The sequence below is a fragment of the Emydura macquarii genome, unplaced genomic scaffold (assembly GCF_026122565.2).
Source record: "Emydura macquarii macquarii isolate MOO-44397 ecotype Brisbane River unplaced genomic scaffold, CSIRO-AGI_Emac_v2 contig_3343, whole genome shotgun sequence".
Lineage (NCBI taxonomy): Eukaryota > Metazoa > Chordata > Testudines > Chelidae > Emydura > Emydura macquarii.
This window is the reverse complement of record NW_027133480.1, coordinates 7,977,813-7,999,080: the sequence shown is the minus strand read 5'-3', so window position 1 is coordinate 7,999,080 and position 21,268 is coordinate 7,977,813. Positions and strand designations below refer to the sequence as shown.

The window sequence follows — 21,268 nt, the reverse complement described above, 5'->3', positions numbered from 1 at the left end:
AAAAAAAATTAGAATTGGAAAAGATACAGAGAAAAGCAACTAAATTTGTTAGACATACAGAACAGTTCCATATGAGGAGAGATTAAAATGATGGGACTGTTGAGTTTAGAAAAGAGAGAACTAAGGGGGATATGATCAAGGACTACAAAATCATGACTAGAATGAAGAAAGTGAATAGGGACGAGTTATTTACCCCTTCACATGGCACCTGATGAAATTATTAGGCAGCAGGTTTAAAACAAACAAAAGGAAGTGTTTCTTCACACAACGCAGAGTCAACTTGTGAAGCTCATTGTGAGGGGATATTGTGAAGGCCAAAAGCATAACTGGGTTCAAAAAAGAATTAGATAAGTTCATGGAGGATGGGTCTGTTAATGGCTATTAGCCAAGATGGTCAGGGACGCAACCCCATTGTCTGGATGGCCCTAAACCTCCAACTGCCAGAAGCTGGAACTGGACGACAGCAGATGGATCACTCACAACTGACTTATTCTGTTCACTTCCTCTGAAGCATCTGGCACTGGTCACTGTCAGAAGACAGGATCTGGGCTAGATGGACCAGTGTCTGACCCAGTATGGCCATTCTTATTATCCTATGTAATATATAGCATTTTATCTTAAAGTCTCCGCTCCTCAAGTTGGATGATTACATAAAGATCTCGGCTTTCATTAAAAATTATGTGAATTTCTAGTCCTTATGGCTGCAGAGAAAAGCTTGAAAACGTGAACCACAAAGGCAAAAAAAAAAAAAAGACAACTCTGCCTCCCAAAAATATATTAATATTATGAATCCATTATTTTCGGGGCCTGACTCATGAATTTGAACACTTCTGGTTGGTAATATTGTATTTTATTTAAATAATGTACCTTTATCGAATTGTAAAATGTGAACTTAATCTTTAAATGGATTTTTCAATGAGAACTTGAGGAAGACCCTCAGGTTGTAGCAATATTAGAAAAGTGAATATTGAGTGGACTGGGAGCTGCTGTGTTTCTTTTGCTATTAGGGTAGATAATTTATATGGAGGCAGGAGAGATATGGCTGTAAAAATACAGCAATCTAAGAAATAGTACTCTCTTTGGAAAAAATAATTAATTGATAATTGGTCAACAGACAAATCACAAAGTGTCTGATAGCTCAATCAATTTAAAGGGACATTATTAGATCAAATTAGATCCAAAATTCAGGTTTCATTTAAATGTTTTTACAAAACCTATAATCACTATGTACTTCCATTACTCATTTTTAATTCCAATATAAACCAGGATTAAACAAATAACATTACTCTGCAGGAGGAAAAACATAGTATACCATACTAGTTATGACAAAAATTAAATTGTCTAGAAACTGACTACAAAGGAAAGTGAAAGCGAGTTAACTATTTTTACTCTTTTTCATTTCTTGAACAAACAGCGTAGAGAAAAGTTTCTTAGTTCTTATGAGCTGTTTAATTTTTAATAGTTTAAGGTCTCATTTGTAGCATAGGCAAGGGTATTTAAATTTTTAATAGATGATAATTAAACTGAAATGTTCCCATTAAGTTTTTAGTTTTCCAGTGCCTAGCACATTTTGGGAGCCGCCACATTGTAAGTAGTAATAATAATAAATTGGATAGTTCTCTGCACTATTAAAATCCCTGATTAAATCCTAAATTTGCTAGATCTTAAAAATGTTTCTTTTCAAACAACAAAACACAATGTGTGAAAATGTCACTAGATCAGCATGTTATCTGAGATAATTAGAAGACTGGAGTGATGAGAAATGTTAGAACAAATTATTAAATCAAATAAAAGAAAACAAAACAAGGTTCTGTTTCCAATCAAGGACATTGCTTTCTAGATATAGATGAAAATAAGACTGGCAATTTCTCTTCCTTTTTTGATGAGAATGTTTTCACTGCTTACAGAACGAGCACTTAACCTTCAGTTGTCAGAGGTTATGAAAACTGTGTTGACACAACTATGAATGCAAATTGAATTCCTCAGAAGGAGTGGAAAAAATTGTGGTTTGTGGTTTATCTGGGCTTCAAGTTTACAAAGAAGTGTCATAAGCCTGACTCTAAAGTAATTTTCCAGTACTGTTGATTAATATAATCTTGCAGTATATTCCAAAAGCAACCAAACGTTTAAAATGAAAAAGAAAAAAAGTTGTACAGTTGGCATTAATACCAATGTATTATCATTTTGTATATGCCCTGACACATTTTTATTGCATTAGTGCCTACATGCCTCAACTAGGCTAATTCCACTAGGCACTATACAAACAGTTCCTGCCCCAAAAAACTTTTATAAAGCCTCATCATGCTACTTTTCATTAAAATTACAAGTGCAAACCAAAAAGCAATCCCACTAAACAGAATACAAGTAACATTGTTCAAACAACTGCACTGCACTCTTCTGGAGAAAACTCTCAGCAGTCTTGCTGCTTCACTGCCATATTCATGATAAGTAAATACATTTAGAGAATTTTAGATACATTCATGGAGGTAGGAGGGATACTGCTGTAAAACTACAGCAATTTGTATAAACAGTTTAGATGTAGGCTTTTTTAGAGGAGTAAAATGTGTTTTAAAGGATCTGGAGGCATTTTAAAATTTTTAATTAGTTTGGACACCACTGAGGGGGGAATATTAGGTGAATAATTATGTAGTTAAAAATTCAAGGCAGCAGAGGAAGAAAATCCCACTTTTTATGAGACTAATAGGTTGCAGCAGGATACTCAATTCGGTTACTTTTTATTTCAGATATTTAAAAAAAAACTAAATATGCAAAAATAAAGCTAACAACACCAGTTATTACAATAAACACCTCTTACTAGCAACCTCATCATCTAAATAATTTAGCTAGTTTTCAGCTACTAGAAACAGATAAAAGTAACAAACCATGCTATTCCAATTTCAGCGTATAATTAAATTGTCTTGATAATCAACATTTTAAGCATTTAAAATTGGAACATTCAACATTGATTTTTCTACTATTTACTTTTTCTACATAGCCCTTGAATTACTTCTGTACCCCAGCAGTTTCCAAAAGCACCTTCCAAGGACACCCCTCATTGGCATCCACTTGGGGGATTATTCAGTACTTTCAACATTTTATCAATGCTGCATAAAACAAGGTTACTTACCAGTAACTGATGTTCTTCAAGGTGTGTTGCTCATGTCCATTCCACTATAGGCGAGGGCACGCCACTGTGCATGGTTCCCGGAACTTTTTTCCCCTTAGCAGCTCCCGTATGGCCGGCTCTGGTGCCCCCTGGAGTCCCGCGCACATGTCACAGTATATGAGACATCGCCGACCCTACGCCCCCTCAGGCCATTCTTTCTGCCACCTCCGACAGTGGGGATGGGGGGTGGGTTGTGGAATGGATATGAGCAACACATCTCGAAGAACATCAGTTACTGGTTAGTAACCTTGTTTTCTTCTTTAAGTGATTGCTCATGTCCATTCCACTATAGGTGATTAACAAGCCATACCTTGGAGGTGGGTAGGAGTTACCGGTGAGCTGCCCTCAGCACGGCTCTGCCAAATCCTGCGTCCTCTCTCGCCCTCTGTACGATGGCGTAGTGGGACGTGAAGGTGTCCACCGACGACCAGATGGTGGCTTTGCACATGTCCTGCAGGGGCACTCTCTCCAGGAAGGCCGCAGAGGAGGCCTGAGCTCTGGTTCAGTGCGCTGTGATGACACACGGAAGCAGCACCTTCGCCTGCTCGTAGCAGAACTTGATGCAGGATGTAATCCATGGGGAGATGCGCTGGGTGGAGACACGGGATTCTTTCATCTGGTCCGCCACTGCAATGAAGAGCTGCGTCGATTTCCGGAACAGCTTTGTCCTCTCGATGTAGTAGGTCAGGGCTCGTCTCATCTTCGTGCCATCTTCGCTCCTCCTCTGAACAGTGTGGTTTGGGGAAAAACACTGGGAGAAAAATATCTTGGTTATAATGAAATTGGGAAACCACCTTGGGCAGGAAGGCTGGATGCAGCCTCAACTGCATCTTATCCTTATAGAATACTGTATAAGGGGGCTCTGAGGTCAAGGCCCTAATCTGGGAGACCCTCCTAGCTGAGGTAATGGCCACCAGGAAGGCTACCTTCCATGAAAGGATAAGCGGGAGGCATGAAGCCATGGGCTCAAAGAGGGGCCCTGTGAGTCTCGACAAGACCAAGTTGAGATCCCAGGGAGGCACCAGCTCACGGACCTGTGGATAAAGCCTCTCCACCCCCTTGAGGAATCTGACCGACATGGGATGGCAGAACAAGGATCTCCCCTCTAGTGGCTGATGGAAGGCTGAAATAGCTGCCAGGTGAACCCCCAGGGAGACCAACGCCAGACCCTGGAGCTTTAGCTGGAGCAGGTACTCCAGAATCGCCTGAATAGGAGAGAGGGTTGGCAGAATACCCCGGGACTCTGCCCAGCAGGTAAACCGCTTCCACTTAGCCTGTGTTCCACAACGACCTGTGTTGAAGGTTTTCTGCTGCCCAGCAGAATTTGTTGGACCTGCGCCGAGCATGCTCTTTCTTCCTCTGTCAGCCATAGAGCCTCCAGGCTGTGAGATGCAGGGAGTCCAGGTCTGGGTGTAGCAGGCGGCCGTGGTCCTGGGAGAGACAGTTGTGCCGTCTTGGGAGTTCCACAGGCGGGGCGATCAACAGGTCCATCAGCATACTGAACCAATGGTGTCTCGGCCAGGCCGGGACGATGAGTACCACATCCACCCTGTCCCTCTTGATTTTCAAGAGAACTTTGGGCAGGAGCAGAATGGGTGGAAACGCATACATGAAGGTCCCCGTCCATTTGATGGATATCGATCCCGGCTCGCAACCCTGGAGCGAGCAGAAGCTTGGGCACTTCTTGTTCCAGGACAACGCAAACAAGTCCAGTTGGGGAACACTCCCACTTGTGGAAGATCGAAGACACGACCTCTGGGTGCAACGATCAGGCATGGCAGGGTAGAAAGGACCTGCTGAGACGATCCGCCTCGTCGTTCCTCACTCCCAGGAGGTGAGAGGCAGACAAGTGGAAGTCGTGCCTCACTGCAAAGTCCCACAGGCGGATGGCTTCCTGGCAGAGGGCCGAGGAGCACGCTCCCCCCTGCCTGTTTATATAAAACATGGCTGCAATGTTGTCCGTTAGCACTTGCACCACCCTGCCCTTCAGAAACCAGAGGAACACCCTGCACGCTAGGCGAACAGCCCTCAGCTCCTTCACGTTGATGTGCAGGTGCCTCTCCTTCCCCAACCAGAGCCCCTGAGTGCTTAGGTTGGCGGTGAGGTGGGCTCCCCATCCCACATCCGAGGCGTCTGAGATTAGGGTGATCGACGGAACCAGGTCTCTGAATGGGACTCCCCTCATCATCTCCCTGAGGGTCCGCCACCAGTTTAAAGAGGATAGGACTGATGGGGGAACTGTAACTACCCTGTCCAAAGGGTGTCTGCTCGGCACGTATACCGAGACCAACCACACCTGAAGCAGCCTTAGCCTCAGGCGAGCTAGCCTCACTACGTACGTGCAGGCCTCCATGTGGCCTAACAGTCGTAGGCAGTGCCTGGCTGTTGTCATGGGGCACCGGTGCAGCTGGGTAATGATAGAGGCCATTGCCTCGAACCGTGGTTGAGGGAGGAAGGCTCTGACTTGGGAAGCGTCCAGGGTGACCCCAGTGAATTCTATGCACTGCACCGGGGTTAGCATGGACTTCTGCTCGTTTATGAGCAGTCCCAGCCTGCTGTACGTAGAGCAAGTGAGGGTCACGCTGTCCTGCACATGGGACCTGGACCTGACCTTGATTAACCAGTTGTCCAGGTAAGGGAAGATCTGCACACCCATGCATTTGGTGAACACCCTGGGGGCCAACGAGAGGCCAAAGGGCAGGGCTGTAAATTGGTAATGGGAACCAGTCACCATGAAATGGAGGAAGCACCTCTTGCTGGGGAGGATAGACACATGGAAGTATGCGTCCTTCAAGTCGAGGGCGGCATACCAGTCTCCTGGATCCAGAGAAGAAATAATGGAGGCTAGGAAGAACATGTGAAACCTGAGTCGTTTGATGTATTTGTTTAGACGACGTAGGTCTAATATGGGTTTCAGACCCCCCTTCGCCTTGGGGATGAGGAAGTACCTCGAATAGAACCCCTTCCCCTTTTTGTCTTGGGGGACCATTTCCACCTCTCCCAGGTTGAGGAAGGTGACCACCTCGTGCAGGAGGAGTTGCTCATGAGAGGGGTCCCTGAAGAGGGACGGAAGGGGAGGGCTGTTGGGGGGAGGGGCTGATGCAAATTGTAGGGCATAGCCTCAAAGGACTATCCCAAGGAACCAACGGTCTGACGTGATGCTTGCCCATTCTGCGTAGAAGGGTCTTAATCTGTCCAGGAAGGGGCAGGGCGGATCCAGGGAGACAGTAGGGGCACCACCCTCAGGCGCACCATCAAAATTGCCCTTTTCAATTTCCCGACCCTTTGGGGGGCCCCTGCTGGGTGGCTGAGGATGAGCTAGGGGGATGATTCCGCCTTCTAAACCCCCTATTTCTGTCCCTGCCCCTGTTGGGCTGGAAGGGCCTAGGCAGGGGCCGTGGTTGCTGCTGGCCTGGGGCCGACTCTGCTGCTCGGAAGCCTGGGGCGTGTACAGGCCCAGTGAGCGGAGCGTGGCCCTGGAATCCTTGAGGCCATGCAGTTTAGCATTGGTCCAGTCCGAAAACAGGCTCGACCCATCAAAGGGGAGGTCCTGAATGGACTGCTGCACCTCCTGCAACAGATCTGAGGACTGCAGCCAGAAGCAGTGTTTCATGGCGATGGCAGAGGCCATTGCCCTATTCGCCGAGTCCACCGCATCGCTGGACATTTGAAGTGCCACCCTAGTCACTGTAATCCCTTCGGCCAGGACAGTGGCGAAGTCTGCGGCCTGGTCTTGGGGCAAGGCCTCAGCGAACTGCCTGAGGATGTGCCATAAGTTAAAATTGTACCTGCCCAGCAGGGCCTGGTGGTTGGCAATCTTGAACTGTAGGGCTGCCATTGAATAAAGCTTTTTCCCAAGCAAGTCTAGTTTCTTATTGTCCTTGTTTTTGGGAGTGGACCCCTGATAATCCTGTCTGTCCTGCTGGTTGGCCGCATCCACCACCAGGGTTCCCGGGGCCGGGTGGGTGAACAGGAACTCAAACCCTTCAGCCGGGACATAGTACTTTTTCTCAGCCCCCTTAGATGTAGGGGCGACCGAGGCAGGGGTTTGCCACAGGGCCTTGGTAATTTTAAGGACCCTGTCATGGATGGGTAGAGCCACCCTTGCTGGGGCATCTGCCCCCAGCACATTGAAGATGGTATCCTCTTCCTCCTCTAACTCTTTGACCTCCAGCCATAAGTGAGAGGCCACCCTCTTAAGCAGCTCCTGGTGTGCCCTAAAATCTTTCAGCGGCACCATGTGGTCCCTGGAGGTTGCCTCGTCTGGGGAGGAGGAGGAGGACTGCCAAGGCGCGACCTGTGGCTGTTCCCCCCACGACAACAGGGTGCACCCTCCGAGGAAAGGTCCTCACATCCCTTTTCCAGTGCAAGGGGCACAGGCTGAACCCCCAATGACAGCACAGACTGTGGCCCCGGTCCCATCTGGAAACCTCATGGGCCCCAATAAGGCCAATGCTGTGGCCATTGCCCCTGTGGCCAACCAGGGGCTGGCTGCTGCACCGGCTGAGGTGTGTCGTGGAGGCGTCAGCTGCCCTTATGGGTGTCCCAACAGCTGCCCCCCTTGTGGGACCCCGAGCCGCTGGAGCAGTGGTGCCGAGCCCCTTTCCGGCCCTTGGTGCCAGTCTATGCCGGTGACCGCCCTCTCAACGTCCCTGATGTGGAGGACAATGAGGACTGCTTCCGTCACCGCGACCGGTGCCGGCAGGTAGAGGAGCACTCTGAAGAGCTCGATGTGGATGAACGCCGTCTCGGCATCAATGACTTTTGGTGCCGCTTGCCCTTCAGGGAATGGGAGCGGTGCGCCACTGGGAGTTTCATGATACCCAACCAGACTCTGGTGACTGGGCACTGCGTCCCCTGGAGGGTTACCTGGTTCTACGCCACGCCAGTGTGGGTGAACTCCTCGATGCCGGGCTCCTCGACAACAACAGTGTTCTGCACCACTTCATTGTGGGTGACCTCCTCGGTACTGGAGATCGAGAACTTGAACTGCCCCCATGCCACGCTGCAGGCCTCGAGTGGTGCTGCCTTGTTTGCGCTGCCTCTGGCGTCGGGGACCGGCTTCGGTGCCAAGAGGAGGGTCGGCTCAACGAGATAGACTCGGAGTGACTGTTGGGGGAGCATCCATGCTCTACCCCCGATGGCCATCCAGCGGAAGACTTTTCCACCCCTGCCGGGCGTCTCCACTGCCCTTCGGGGGGACTGAATGCGGGCTTGCCCTGGGACACCTGGCCTCTCTCCCTTGATGGGAGAAGGGGGGGACAGAGGTGGCGTAGGCAAAGCCATCAGGGATCTTGCCGCCTGAAAAGCCTCCGGTGTTGACAGCATCGGCAGAAGCACTCCCCCACTCCCAGGAGTCAGGGGAGGCTCCCTGCTCGGAGATGCAGGCTCCGGAGGGGACTCGACGGGCCATGGCTGGTGCATCTCCATACTCGACCCTGCCCTTACCAGCGGTGCAAGGGAGTGTCCGCGCTCCGTATGCTGCCGCTTCTTCTTCCTCAGCGCCGGGGATGCCTCTCTGCGCCGAGTCAATGTTGGCGCTAGGGGTGCGTTCTGCACCGAGGAGACACTTGGCGCCAAGGTGGATCGGGGCGGCTCGGAGGCCGGAAGGAGCGCTGCCTCCATTAGTATGGCTTTTAACCTAATGCCCCGGTCTTTTTGGGTCCTTGGTTTAAAAGCCTTGCATATTTTGCATTTTTCTCTCCTGTGCTGTTCCCCCAAGCACTTAAGGCAGTGTTCATGGGGGTCGCTGAGCGGGAAAGCCTTCCCGCAGGAGGCACACGGCTTAAAGCCAGGTGATCTGGGCATGGCCTGGCCACCCTAAGCCCCTCAAGGCTTCTAATCTATCTTCTAAACTTACACTCCTTAACAACTATTTAACTATACTAAGGTAATAATAACAAAGTCCAACAAAGGGGAATGGTACTTGCGAAGAGCAACAGTCGTTCCAGCAACCATCACGGGCGGAAAGAAGGAACTGAGGGGGCGTAGGGCCGGTGGTGCCTCATATACCACAGCATGTGCACGGGACTCTAGGGGGCACCAGAGCCGGCACTACGGGATCTGCTAAGGGAAAAAAGGTTCCGGGAACCGTGCACGGTGGCGTGCCCTCACCTATAGTGGAATGGACGTGAGCAACACATCTCGAAGAAGAACCATAAGGCAAGTTTAAAGCAAGAAGCAGAGAGTCTGAATCACCGTAAACACTATCGGCACGTTTAGAAGATGACACTTGGGTGCTGTATCAGATCACATACTTTGTCTTGCTCATTTGCACACTTCTTAAATGACTTTGCACTTATGAAAATGAACAAACCTTATGCTCTTTCTATTACTATTCTTGTAAAAAGAATATGGACTGCTTATCCTATTTTTCAAGCCAACATGCAAAAAAACTCTTGTTAATGCTCATATTCTGAACTGAGCAAGTAATCAGTAACTCATTTGAATAGACTTTATCCCACTTTTTAAATGTGAAAAGAATTTAACAAGTCACAAATTATAATGAAGACTTTTTTCCACTAAGATTAGGATCAAGACTACTATCTATTTATGTTCATATAAGGTTCCCATCACATAGGCCACAGACCAAACCATCAAATGCTAAGGACTTTTGATTACTACCATCAGGCTTCTGATTCAAACCACTGGGTTAGTAGTGAAAGGCTGTCCTGATATCAAATTTTTGAGCCAACAATCCCATTACATTTCTCCCACTTTTAAACAAAAGACACAGATTGGCTTAGGTCCTTGTCAGATGCCCATCACTAGTAATCACAAAGCAGATCACTCCCTCCTATGGACCAACTTGAGGCACTTATGAAACTTCTTGCTGAGATTGACCCAGTCATTTGAACAGGGGATAATATTTCACCCTTTCCCAACCACAGCAGATAAAGCACTGAATTTGGCTCCCAAAGGCTGCAGATCTCAGGGAATCCACTGAAAACTAGGGCTAGCCACACAGAGGCTCTGTGCCTCAGTCTAACTTTGGGGCCTCATCATGACAGCATGGCTCCACTGCTCCACTGCTCCTGGAACACTACCACTTTATACTGAAGTGTAGGATTTCCACAGCACAGGACAGAAGAAGCACTACAAGAAAAGGTAATACAGCCTGATTCCTTGTGGGGTTGGTTGGGTGTTGTGCCTGCTCCTACTCCATGATCTCTTCCCTCCCACACTTCCATGCAGTATGAGAAAAATATGTACCCCCAATGAGTCATCCTGGTCAATGTGATTAACTAGAACTGTACTCAGTGTTATTACAGCTAAACAAAATTAGATCTTTTTCTTGTAGCGAGAATCTCCACTAAGCAAAAGTAATAAGAACACGAAAGCACCGCCTGAGTTCTCTGAGGCAAGGATTTATCTTATTTAAAGAGTTTATATGGGGCCTATGATCACTGGGGCCACTAGGCACTACTGCCATACAGGTAATATGGGAAGCCTTTCCTGTCTAGTGGATCCAGTTCACTGAAAATCCATTTGCAAGGACAAAGTGATCTCAGCTCACGAGACAAAGCTAAGCAGGGCTCTGACTAATGCTTCCAGAGAAAATATCTATTGAAGGAAACAAAAAAACCCTGAGGCTCAAAAGCAGCAATCAAAACCCGCAGCCAAACGATATCTGCAGGGGAGCAAATGCTTGAACAGTTGAGAAATCTTTTCAACGCTCCTAAAAATAGGCTAACTTACAGTTTATTTGTGGGTCTTAATACTAAATCGTACCTAGGACATTATAAGGGGCATGTGGAACTTAAAGATTCCTAGGAGTAAGCTCTCGCTGTTGAAAAATTAATTGCTAAAACTCTGCATTCATGATTTTAACAGTGGCACTGGTCTTTGTTCAGCAGTCTCCAACACTTCCAAAGGACCTATAAGGTCAGCATACAATCTCAAGACTTCCATAACAAACACAAAAGTTCCCTTTATAAACCTATGGATTCTTTACAAGAACTCATGTCACCAATTGATACAAACATCAGATAGATTTCAGTAAATTTGCAACATTTAGAACCTCTGTCTTCAGTGACAGATCAGAAAGAGCAACAGTAATAAAACATACTGAAGAATACTTTGTGCTTATCCAGGCTTGGAGACTGTAACAGCAGTTTCCTCCAATATGGGTTGAAGCATGTTGTTGTTATTATTGCAGTTTAATATGGAATGCCTTATGTTGAGTAGTTCTAATTTAATTTTGCTGTATACAATCTAGCAATAAAAATGAGACACAGCTAGAGTCCATGCCCAGGAACTGTATAAAACAATCTGCCAGCAAGCAAAGGATGAAGTATGTTTACTTGATACATTACTTGTTTATTTCTTAAAGTATTGACTTTACCGCAGTATTTACCGAATCCGTGCTTTTATGTTTATGTTTTAGACTAAGTTTTTTGGGGAAGGGACCCTCCTTATATCTAGATATTGTACACTGCCATACTGCTTGCAGTGAACAAAAAAATATTTTTGTTGTTTATGCAATTAACAAAAAGTAATATTTCCTATATAGGGAATATATACCACAGTAAGATTTATGAAAATCAACAGCAAATATTTACTTTTAAGGAAAGACCCACCTCCCTTCAGTGCCTTTGAAAATCTTCCTCTAAATAGCCCACTAAGTAGAAAGGTACATTACTTCTCTCCTGTTCCATCTTCCTTACGCTTATGATGGGAATGAGTGACACATTTATTCCTGTGAGGGAACACACCAAATGTCTCCTTTTTATTGCTGTACTGTATACAGCTACATGTTCTCATCAGAGCAAGGCTAGAAAAGTTTGATTTGCCACTGACAGTTCATGGATGTCTGCTTTATGGATCCTGCTGTGACCTGTATCTTTGTTTGAAAAATGAATGAAATGCAACAAAGTTAACATGCCCAGAATATTCAAAGAGAACAGAACATCCAGTCTTAGAATTTTCCAAATAGGAATGGATAAGTGTCCCATATTCATTCATAATACAGGTACAGAATTACGTACACATCTTCTTGCCTTCAATTTGCAGTTATTATAGTGAATTTTGTGAAGACCACAATTCTCTCTCTGGCTGATTGCAATATTTGGCAGTGGAAATGCAACATGTCCACTGCAAATGTCTTATAGTGGTGATTACTAGGATGCTTCTGAAAATATACCTTATAAATCAATCTGTGCTAAGTACTTAAGTGAACAATCTCGATTTTGAATCAAAGCCTTTGGCTAAAACAATTGGCCTATTTCTGATAAATATCAAAACAAGAACAAAAAATGGACTGAATCCCCTGGCCACAAATAGAGCATGGTAGAAAACAGCAGGGTTTATTTAGCAGTAAATTCCCAGGATGATACAAGAGACTCATTCAACTGTACACAACAGAAGCTCTGGTTCCTATGCTTAAAAATTCAAGTTTATGATATGTTCTGGAATAGGGCGTGGAATTGAACTTTTTTATATTATGAAGAGAAGAAAACTTTGAGGTCCTGGCCCTCACAAAATCTGCTACCTTTACAGGGTACAGTAGGAATGTCAGAAAACTAGCAATATAAGAAAGATCTGCTCCACAAGGACAAAGTCATAAGATTGTACTGGCCAACACAAATGTAAACCTACAACCCATATCAGGGATTAATTTTTGTCTTTTTTCACCAATATATGCTTAATGTCCCTTTTCTTAGACTGAGTTAATTCCAAAATAAATAAATCTGTAAAATGTTGAAACTTTCATTTTTGGGGTGGGCAACTGTGTCCAAATTATGATATCCCATCTTCTGCAAAAATTTGGTGGAAATGATTGGCAGCTTCATAATTATTGTCATGATAAAGACAAGCATGTGAGACTGGGATCTGCCGCAACATAAAATGCCATAAGATGCTTTTCATAACAAAACTACTAAGATTAGAAGCTTCCCAATCACTTTCTAAAACCAGTCACTCTTTACTAAATATTATTATCCATTAAAACATTCTTGCTTATGAGTCTTGTGTTTCCTTTTTAAAGTAAAATGGTTTACAACTATCAGTTGAACAAAGCAAACATTCTTTGTATAAAAATGGCTCATTGTTAACTGTACTAAAACTTATATACACTATTAGAACTTCATGTGGAATCACTCTTATCATACCTGATAAAATTCCCGAAGCCAATTCTTCTGTAAATTTTCTGGCTGAAAAACAAAATACAAAAAACAATTAAGACAGAAGCCAAGCATTACTGTAAAACAATATCTCAATACTCATTGATTTCTTTAATTTACTCAAATGGAGAATTTTTTCACATAAAAAAAAAAAAATTAAAAACAGCAAATCTTTCCTAGAGCTCTAACACTAAGAAATGTCCTTTTTCATTTTATACTCCTCTTGCCAAGATCATACCCAATGAACAGTGCACGTATGTAAGGTGAAAAAGATATTGGACACCCTGTATAATGCAGTAAAGGTAACATAAAACCATTTCATGTACAACATCTGCAAGAGATGTACAAAGTGTTCAACTATTTTATCTTAACAGACTGAAAATATTACTAATCAATCCAATTCTACAATAATATAGTTTTTAATTTATGCATTTTAAAGTACTTAAGGTTTAACTGAATGTCAAAAACAATGTAAACTGATTAAATCTAATCTTTCTACATTTGGGATTATGGCTTCAAGATACATAGGATGAACTATATTGAAATATTTTTGTAGCACTAACTTAAAAAAAGAACAGCATTCACTGTCTGTGTTTAAAGTTTATTGGAACTCCTTCCAAAGATAAACATGTAGAAAGTACACAGTCTCAGCATATATGAAAAGATTTGCAGATTGTAACCGTTTCAGGTTTAAAGCCTTTTTAATAAACTCCACCTCTGGCTTTATTAAGAGTTGAAAAGAAGTTATTTAGAGCAGGGACTGTCAGTTTATTCTGTTTGTAAAGTGCCTAGCCCAATGGGGTCCTGACCATGACCGGGCCCCTATGCACTACAATAATACGTAACTTAGAAATAGCAAAATGCTGCCTTTTTCCAGAAAAAAGGCAAAAAAAGAGAATTTCTAGATTACCTCTTATATGTAAGGACATAGCTATTTATGCAAAGCCCTGTCCTTTCAGCAACATGTACCATCTAAATAGAACTATGGAAGTACAGTAGTTTACAAATCTACAAGTAGCATCAAGTGAGATACACAAACTGTTGTTTAAGCTTCTGATTCTGGGCTGGACTTGAGAAGGGCATTTCTTGTAAGGTTCTGCAAACACAAGGCAGGCTCCCTAGCCATTTCACTGGGAAGAAGTAACATCATTTTGCGTTATGTAGCATAGAGGCTAGTGAAGTGAAAAGCCAAACAGACTTCAATACATGACTTTTACTTTACTGAAAGGCATAACGCAAAATAAGGCTGGGTTTCTTTCAGATATAGAAGCAATTTCTGTTCTACTGGCTTCGCTCTCAAGCGGTGTTCTTCCACAGCTAAATCAAATTAAGAATATTTTATACTTTTTTATTAACTTGTACTGATTGCTTATTAAATGAAGACCTCCATATTTCTGTCACAAGTAGCTAAAAACCCTATTTATAGTATAAGAATTGGGGCTTGTCAAACAGAGAAATTTTTCATGACAATTTTCTGAAAATGTTTGTTCCCCTTTTTTGATTGAAATCTGAAACTCAGAAAATTTTCAACCAGCCTTGAAGTTGCTCAAAAAAAGAAGAAAAAGAAATTTTTTTTAGCAATTTTGGGAAAAATATATAATCTTCCCTTCTTGTTGAATTGTGACATTTCTATTGCAGTTTCAAAATTTGGAGATTTTCAAACAGCTGTAATAGGAACGTTATTCGTTCTTTTCTGCCCTTATACAATTTTTTTTTCAGGCTGACAAAATTCCAAAGCAAAAACATGAGAGGTTCAAGACCAGGAGCTCACAAAAGAAGCAGAATGTCAGCATGTTCTGCACTGTTCACTTTTAGATTATCATCTATCTCCCTAACACTGCCTAACCTGCAATATAAAAGCAGCTTCTCCACTTCTTTTCATTTTGATTTCAATAAGACAACTCATTAAGTAAATATAAGCATAGCTGTAAGAATCAGGGCCTAAGAACAGTAGTATTGATGAGTTTAAAACAATGGTTGCTGTGATTTGAGGTCAAAACCTAGGTTTCAAGATGACAAAATAAAGCAATTAAAATTTAATAAATCTGAGTGATGCTGAATTACGACAAGGTATTGAACAGATGATAATTGAAAGATTATGATTTTATATGATAACCATTCTACTTTGATTATTAATAGATTTGCAGAGAGATCAGCTGACATTTCATATGGACTGTTACATAATCCTAAATTATACCCCAACTCCAAAGTACATAATTAAAAATGAAATTTCTTTCCACATAGGCTGTATCTACACTGGCACGCATATCTGGCTATTTGACTGTGTACATGCACATGCATGTTCCTTATACCCACACCAAGTGTCCATATATCCTGTGCTGGACATGGGTATAATGCTGTGTACATGACTGTACCAAAGTCCACACTGCTGACATTGTTACACAATGTTTTGTGTTACCACTTCAGGAGTCGTATCCCTCGGTTTTGAGTACCACAGGGAGATATTCTAGGAATGATTTTGCTGTGTGTTGTTCGTAACGTCCCTCACCTTCATACCTATGCCAATGGCAGTTCCTGATCATATCACCCCACTAGCCAAACTGAGTGGAAGGCATGGAGCAATGGATCATGATGTGGTTTTGTTCCTGTTCCTTATCATAGGACAAATGTTTATTTAGTGAAGTAGTCGATGGGCAAGAGGCTGGATGGAATTTGGGCAGAATGTTCTGACACATCAAAGATGGCTGACCTTGAGGCTGAATGACAATTAATTTAGCTACCATGGTACAATATGGTGAATGCTGCTATTACTATATATGCCCATGGGTGGACCATCACTTCTGGGAGAGGAAAACCAGCATGGAGCAACACGATCAAATCGTTCTGGCAACCTGAGATGACCAGCAGTGGCTTCAGAACTTTTGAATAAGGAAACAGACCTTCACGGAGCTGTCTGACAAGCTTGCGCCAAACCTCCCATACCTGAACACTCAATTCAGGGAAGCCATACTGGTGCAGAGGTAAGTAGCTATTACTTTGTGGAAGCTGGGAACAGTAGACTATAGGTCCATTGCAAACCACTTTGAGACTGGAAAGTCCACTGTTGGAGTCAGAGTTGGGGTTGTGAGGCAATTAACAATATGATTTGACCACAGATGGTTGCCATAAGAAAAGTTCCAGAAATAATAACTGGATTTGAAAGGATGGGGGTTTCCAAACTGTGCAGGGGCCATCAGTGATACCCATATCCCAATACTTTGCCCACCAATAGGGTAAATTAAGATTATGAACTGGAAAGGTTACTATTCACTCATTCTGCAAGGCTTAATGGACCACAGCGGCAGATTCATGAATACCAATATGGGAAAGACTGATTCAGGATGCCAGGGTGCTGAGAAGGTCAGGATTGTACTTGGTTCTGTGGAATAAAGTTCCTTCTTACCCCTAAGGGTCTCTATGATGTGTTTGTGCCATCAGTTATTTTGGGAGACCCCTCATACCCGCTCCTAATTTGGCTCATGAAATCATATGCAGACACTGATGACCCCGGAAAAAGGGATTTAAAAACAGGCTCTGTAGCCGGAGAAGGGTCATGGAGTGTGCATTTGGTAGGCTGAAATCTTGTTGGTGCTCCCTACACACCTGTCTGAATGCCAATATGGCAAATGCTGTTCATAGGATTGTTGCTTGCCACGCATTGCATAATGTTTGTGAGAATAAAGGGGAGCACATCCGTCCCAAGAGGGCTCAGGACAAGTCTGATTTACAAACTCTGTACAAGCAGCTGGATCACTACATGCAGACTGGTCCTGGTTCCCAGCAGGTAATGGAAATCAGGGATACCACATGGGCGCGCATGTTGGCACAGCAAGGAGGTAGAGGATGACATCTGCCTGTGCCAAGAACAACTTCACATCCTGCCCAGCTGCCAGAAAAGCATCAGAGGGAACACTGGCACCTACAAAGCTTTGGGAGGGTTTTGTTCCCCTATAGCTAAAGATCATTAGCCATTTGTTCCTGTGACAATTCACACATTAGAGATAATTACAACAGGGCACCTCCACTGGGTTAACACCTTTGGGTCAGGTATGTGCTTTGGAAGGTGGCGGCCGAGTTGTAATGCTGTCACTGTGCAGTGCTTTTGTCTTAACTGCTCACACTTGTTTACAACCTCTGTTATTAGGAGCACTCAGTTTCTTTTAAAGTCCTTAGCAACATTTGCTTAGGGTAGAGGGGAGAATAGCACCTATTCATTTTTTAACTATTCTTTATCAGTGGTATTAACTATACATAGCAGTTGTTATGGAGCACTAATTGCTACTAAGCTTGAAAATGGACAAGGGGAGGAAACAGCCATTTAATCATTGGGTAGTGGCAGATGCCAGTATTGTTATTTGGATTGTGCTTCACTTTTCCTGCATGTTTTTACGGTTTGGTTCACATCTACCTACCCATATTCTCTGTTGTAAGTTCTACTGCGTTTAGACCTAGTAGTGCTTTCTTTAAGCACTTAGCACTAACTGCACTTTCCCCATCCTTTCCGTGTAACCTTCAGACTTTGAATATTTTTTATCTTGTGGGCGGGCGGAGGTTGTGGGTGTGGGACGTTGTGGGTGTGGGACAGAAAAAGTTTGCAGGATGATGGCCCCAGACAATTACACAATTCCAATTCACACACTATGAATCATGGGCCCCAGTCCTGAACCTGAAAACATCTTACATGCATCGTACATAGGAAGGAGGGTCCACACACAAGTCAGGGAAACTAGAATATTTATTAAAAGTACTATACCAAACATGTAATTTAAATGTTTTTAAAAAGAGATGGAAACCAATCAAACATAATAGGATTAAATCCATGAAACAATGACCAAATGATAATATCTCTGCACTTGTCTCCTGGCCCTCCCCCGAACACAGGGGGAAATGGCTCTTGAGGATAAAAAGGAATGTTCCTTGCATGGAGTTGGGAAGAAAGTACTGGGTAGGCTTCAGGCACTCTCACAGGGTTATCGTCCTCCTCCTGGATGCTCGGGTCGTCTCTTGCAAGGAGTTTTGGGTGATGGTGAAGGGCCTGGGACTGAAAGTCATGCATACTCCTCCCGGTCACTCAGAGGGATTGGGTCATCTGCCTCAGCATCAGCCTGGGGGGGCAGCTGGAGGAGGAGGAGATGGTGGCAGTTAGACAGGGACAGTGGCCACGGCAGCAGATGGACCCCGTCACCAATTCAATGCTTCCATTCCCTCTAACGTGCCTTCTGGTTCATCAATGTCTCTTCCTGCTGAAGAGCCCAATCCTCCTGGACCCTGAGGAACACAAATTGCTCCTGGTTCTTCCTGTCCATGCCAATGAGCAGGTCCTCCAGGGTCCTTCTCTGTCTGTCTCTGCTGTCTCCGGGGTGTTGCTCCTGCCCTCCTGGTGGAATAGTTTCTTTCTCAGGAGCCAAAGGTCCTGCCAATTCAAAGACAACAGTAGCATTTTTTTCTCCTTTGGAAGAAGACAAGAAACCCCCGCTCCTCCCTACAGAAGATAATTTTGCTGTAGAAATCACATTCCAGGAATGCAACTGTTAGACTATCCTTGGCTCTCAGGCAACTTTTGCAGCCCCTGAGGACAGCACAGTGGCTATGAGTGGTAAGATACATGTAGTAATTTTTTTTTTTTTAAATAAAATGTTCAGTGTCTCCAAAGGGAGTGGGGGTTGCAGTTTCTTCCAGGGACTATGTTACCAGCCCACAATTTCTTTTTTAAAGGCTGGAGAAAATACTGGTTTTCAATGTACCATAATAGAAAAGGGGCATAGCTTTCCAATCTTGTGGAGCTGTTTCTACTCATTGTCAATGCCTTACATATTGCTCAATGGAGGGGTTTGATCGGCTATGTAGGTGGACCAAGCAGAGCTGCACTGTCATTGAACTTCAAGACCTCACTGGATTTTCTACCACACCAGAAATATGTTTACAGGATTGGGAAGCAATTCAACTGGGAGCTGACTATATTCTCAGCTACAGTATGGAGTTTCCATGTAAACGAAGAGGCAAACCACAAAAACCACCCCATCATCACCAGAAAATCCTGCCCGTCTGCCTGCCTAACAACGGTTAAATGGGCATGTAAACATAGACACACAAAACAACTTTTCAGGGAACCAAATATTTTCAGCTCTGCAACACAAGCCCCTCACCTCTCTACAGCAAAGGGACATCTCATTCTGTTTATCCAACTGCCACTTTGTATCCTGCTACCACTTATTTCCCCTCAGCTTGTGCAGCATGGCTCAGTGCGGGGAGAGACCAGGCACCACGGACAAGGATTTAAAAATTTTGTAATCTTCCAAGGGAGAGAAGACTGTTGTGACTAACTTTTCTTCAGACAACAAAGTGTTCCCTTCCCCTTCCTGGACATAACCTTCCTTCCACCTCAAACTCCCCCATTCCCAATTCCACGCAGCTCCTGTTTGCAACAGGATGGTAAGATCAGGAGTGTGGGTAGAAAGCACTGCAACTATGTAATTTTCCAAGGGACAAAAGATAGCTGTCACTAACTTCAGACAAACAGCTACAAAGTTTTCTATAACTGTCCCATCTCCAACTGGGACCTTTCTAAACACGCTTTCTCTCTTCCCCTGGTCTGCAAGACCCCAAGATCATCACTGCCTACATGCTGGCTGAGAAAAGCACAGAAACTGGGGCACAATGATTTTTTGTTAATAATCTGTTTCTTAGACATAGCTTCTGTCCAATGAGTAACACTGAGTTAATTGAAAAATCAATACAATTGTTGATTTATAGCTGTGTCTTCTTCAGCGGCCATTTACAGGTTGAAGGGGCATGGGGGAATATAGCAAGAGAGAGGGGGTACTGCCAAGGAGAGTAGGGATCCATTGTAACTTACCAGTCTCGGGTTCTGGTTCCTGCCCAGCTCAGGGTCCTCCAGGAGCTCACTGAGGGGGCTTTCCCAACTGCTCCTCTGGGTAGAGGTGCAAAATCACACATTCCTTGTCCTCGAGGGCTTTCTTCGTAGTTCCCTGCTGCCTTCTCTCCCTGGCCCTCTTCAGCATCCCATCAGACAATGAGGAGGGAGTCCTGAGCCATTAGAGCCCTTGACAGCATCTGGTCCAGCTCACCATAGAGGGGCATATATGATAAGCCCTTCTGGAGTGACTGTCGGAGTCTTTTGCCCGTCTGTACAGTATCCTCAACTGCTTGATGTGTTCTTGGCAGTGGGTCAGCGTCCACTGAATACACACATGCACCAGCCTCTGTGAAGTTTCCTAGTACAGGTGTATGTTCCTGCTGCTTCGGGAGATGTTGTGGAGGACAGCGTACTCCAACCACACATTAATCAGCACCAAGGTGTGGTCGATGGACCAGATAGCAGCTCTCGGAGCAAGATCCATGTTGACCTGTATTGATCAAAAGAGTGCAGCGGAAAGCAGTTCTGATGTAGAAAGCTGTTCAAGCTACTACCAGTGAAAACAGGGGGATAAGGACTAAATTGGGTAAGGGCCAGAAAGAAAAGGTTCAGTGCATCGTGGGACTGGGACTGGAGGACTACTGAAACTCAAGACCAGACACATGCCTCTTACCCCATCCACACTGCAAACTGGCAGAGGTATGGAGCCATGCCACAGCCTGAGGTGTGTACTTACCCACACCTCTCAGGCATGCTGGTTTATTTGCCCTGTGCTCACATTTAGACATGTGCTTCTGGGGCTTAGATGTGGAAAATAGAGGGTTACGGCACAACCACACACATGCATACATGGATAGTTGCTAATGTAAATGAAGCCATAATGAGCTGGACTCCTCTGACCAAAAGGGATGGGTTGTGCAATCCTGAACAAGGAATTCAGGAGGCAGCCAATCTTGAGGAAGAAGCATAATATCCAACCCACACTACTTGATCATTTGTTTGTTAATAAAGTCAAACCCTAGGAAAGGGGTGAGCGTTTACCCTGAATGGGGCATGTGGACTGTGTTTTAGAGCAGATGAGAAAATCTAAACAGCCATTCATTT

At 44.4% G+C, this 21,268-nt stretch overlaps 1 protein-coding gene and 1 long non-coding RNA gene across 5 annotated transcripts in view; both read right to left on the bottom strand.

Annotated features, from left to right (window-relative positions):
• INPP5A (inositol polyphosphate-5-phosphatase A) overlaps nucleotides 1–21,268 on the bottom strand; it is a 372,135-nt gene that overhangs the window by 272,155 nt on the left and 78,712 nt on the right. For all 4 annotated transcript variants that reach the window (XM_067533377.1, XM_067533379.1, XM_067533376.1 and 1 more), the window contains exon 2: nucleotides 13,276–13,317. In XM_067533377.1, coding sequence (XP_067389478.1) covers nucleotides 13,276–13,317 — 42 coding nt within the window. The remainder of the gene's footprint in view (nucleotides 1–13,275; nucleotides 13,318–21,268) is intronic.
• LOC137143549 (uncharacterized) lies at nucleotides 18,005–20,589 on the bottom strand. Its single transcript, XR_010917194.1, has 2 exons — nucleotides 20,144–20,589; nucleotides 18,005–18,700 (listed from the first exon to the last, which is right to left on the bottom strand). It is a non-coding gene; the product is annotated as an uncharacterized lncRNA (long non-coding RNA).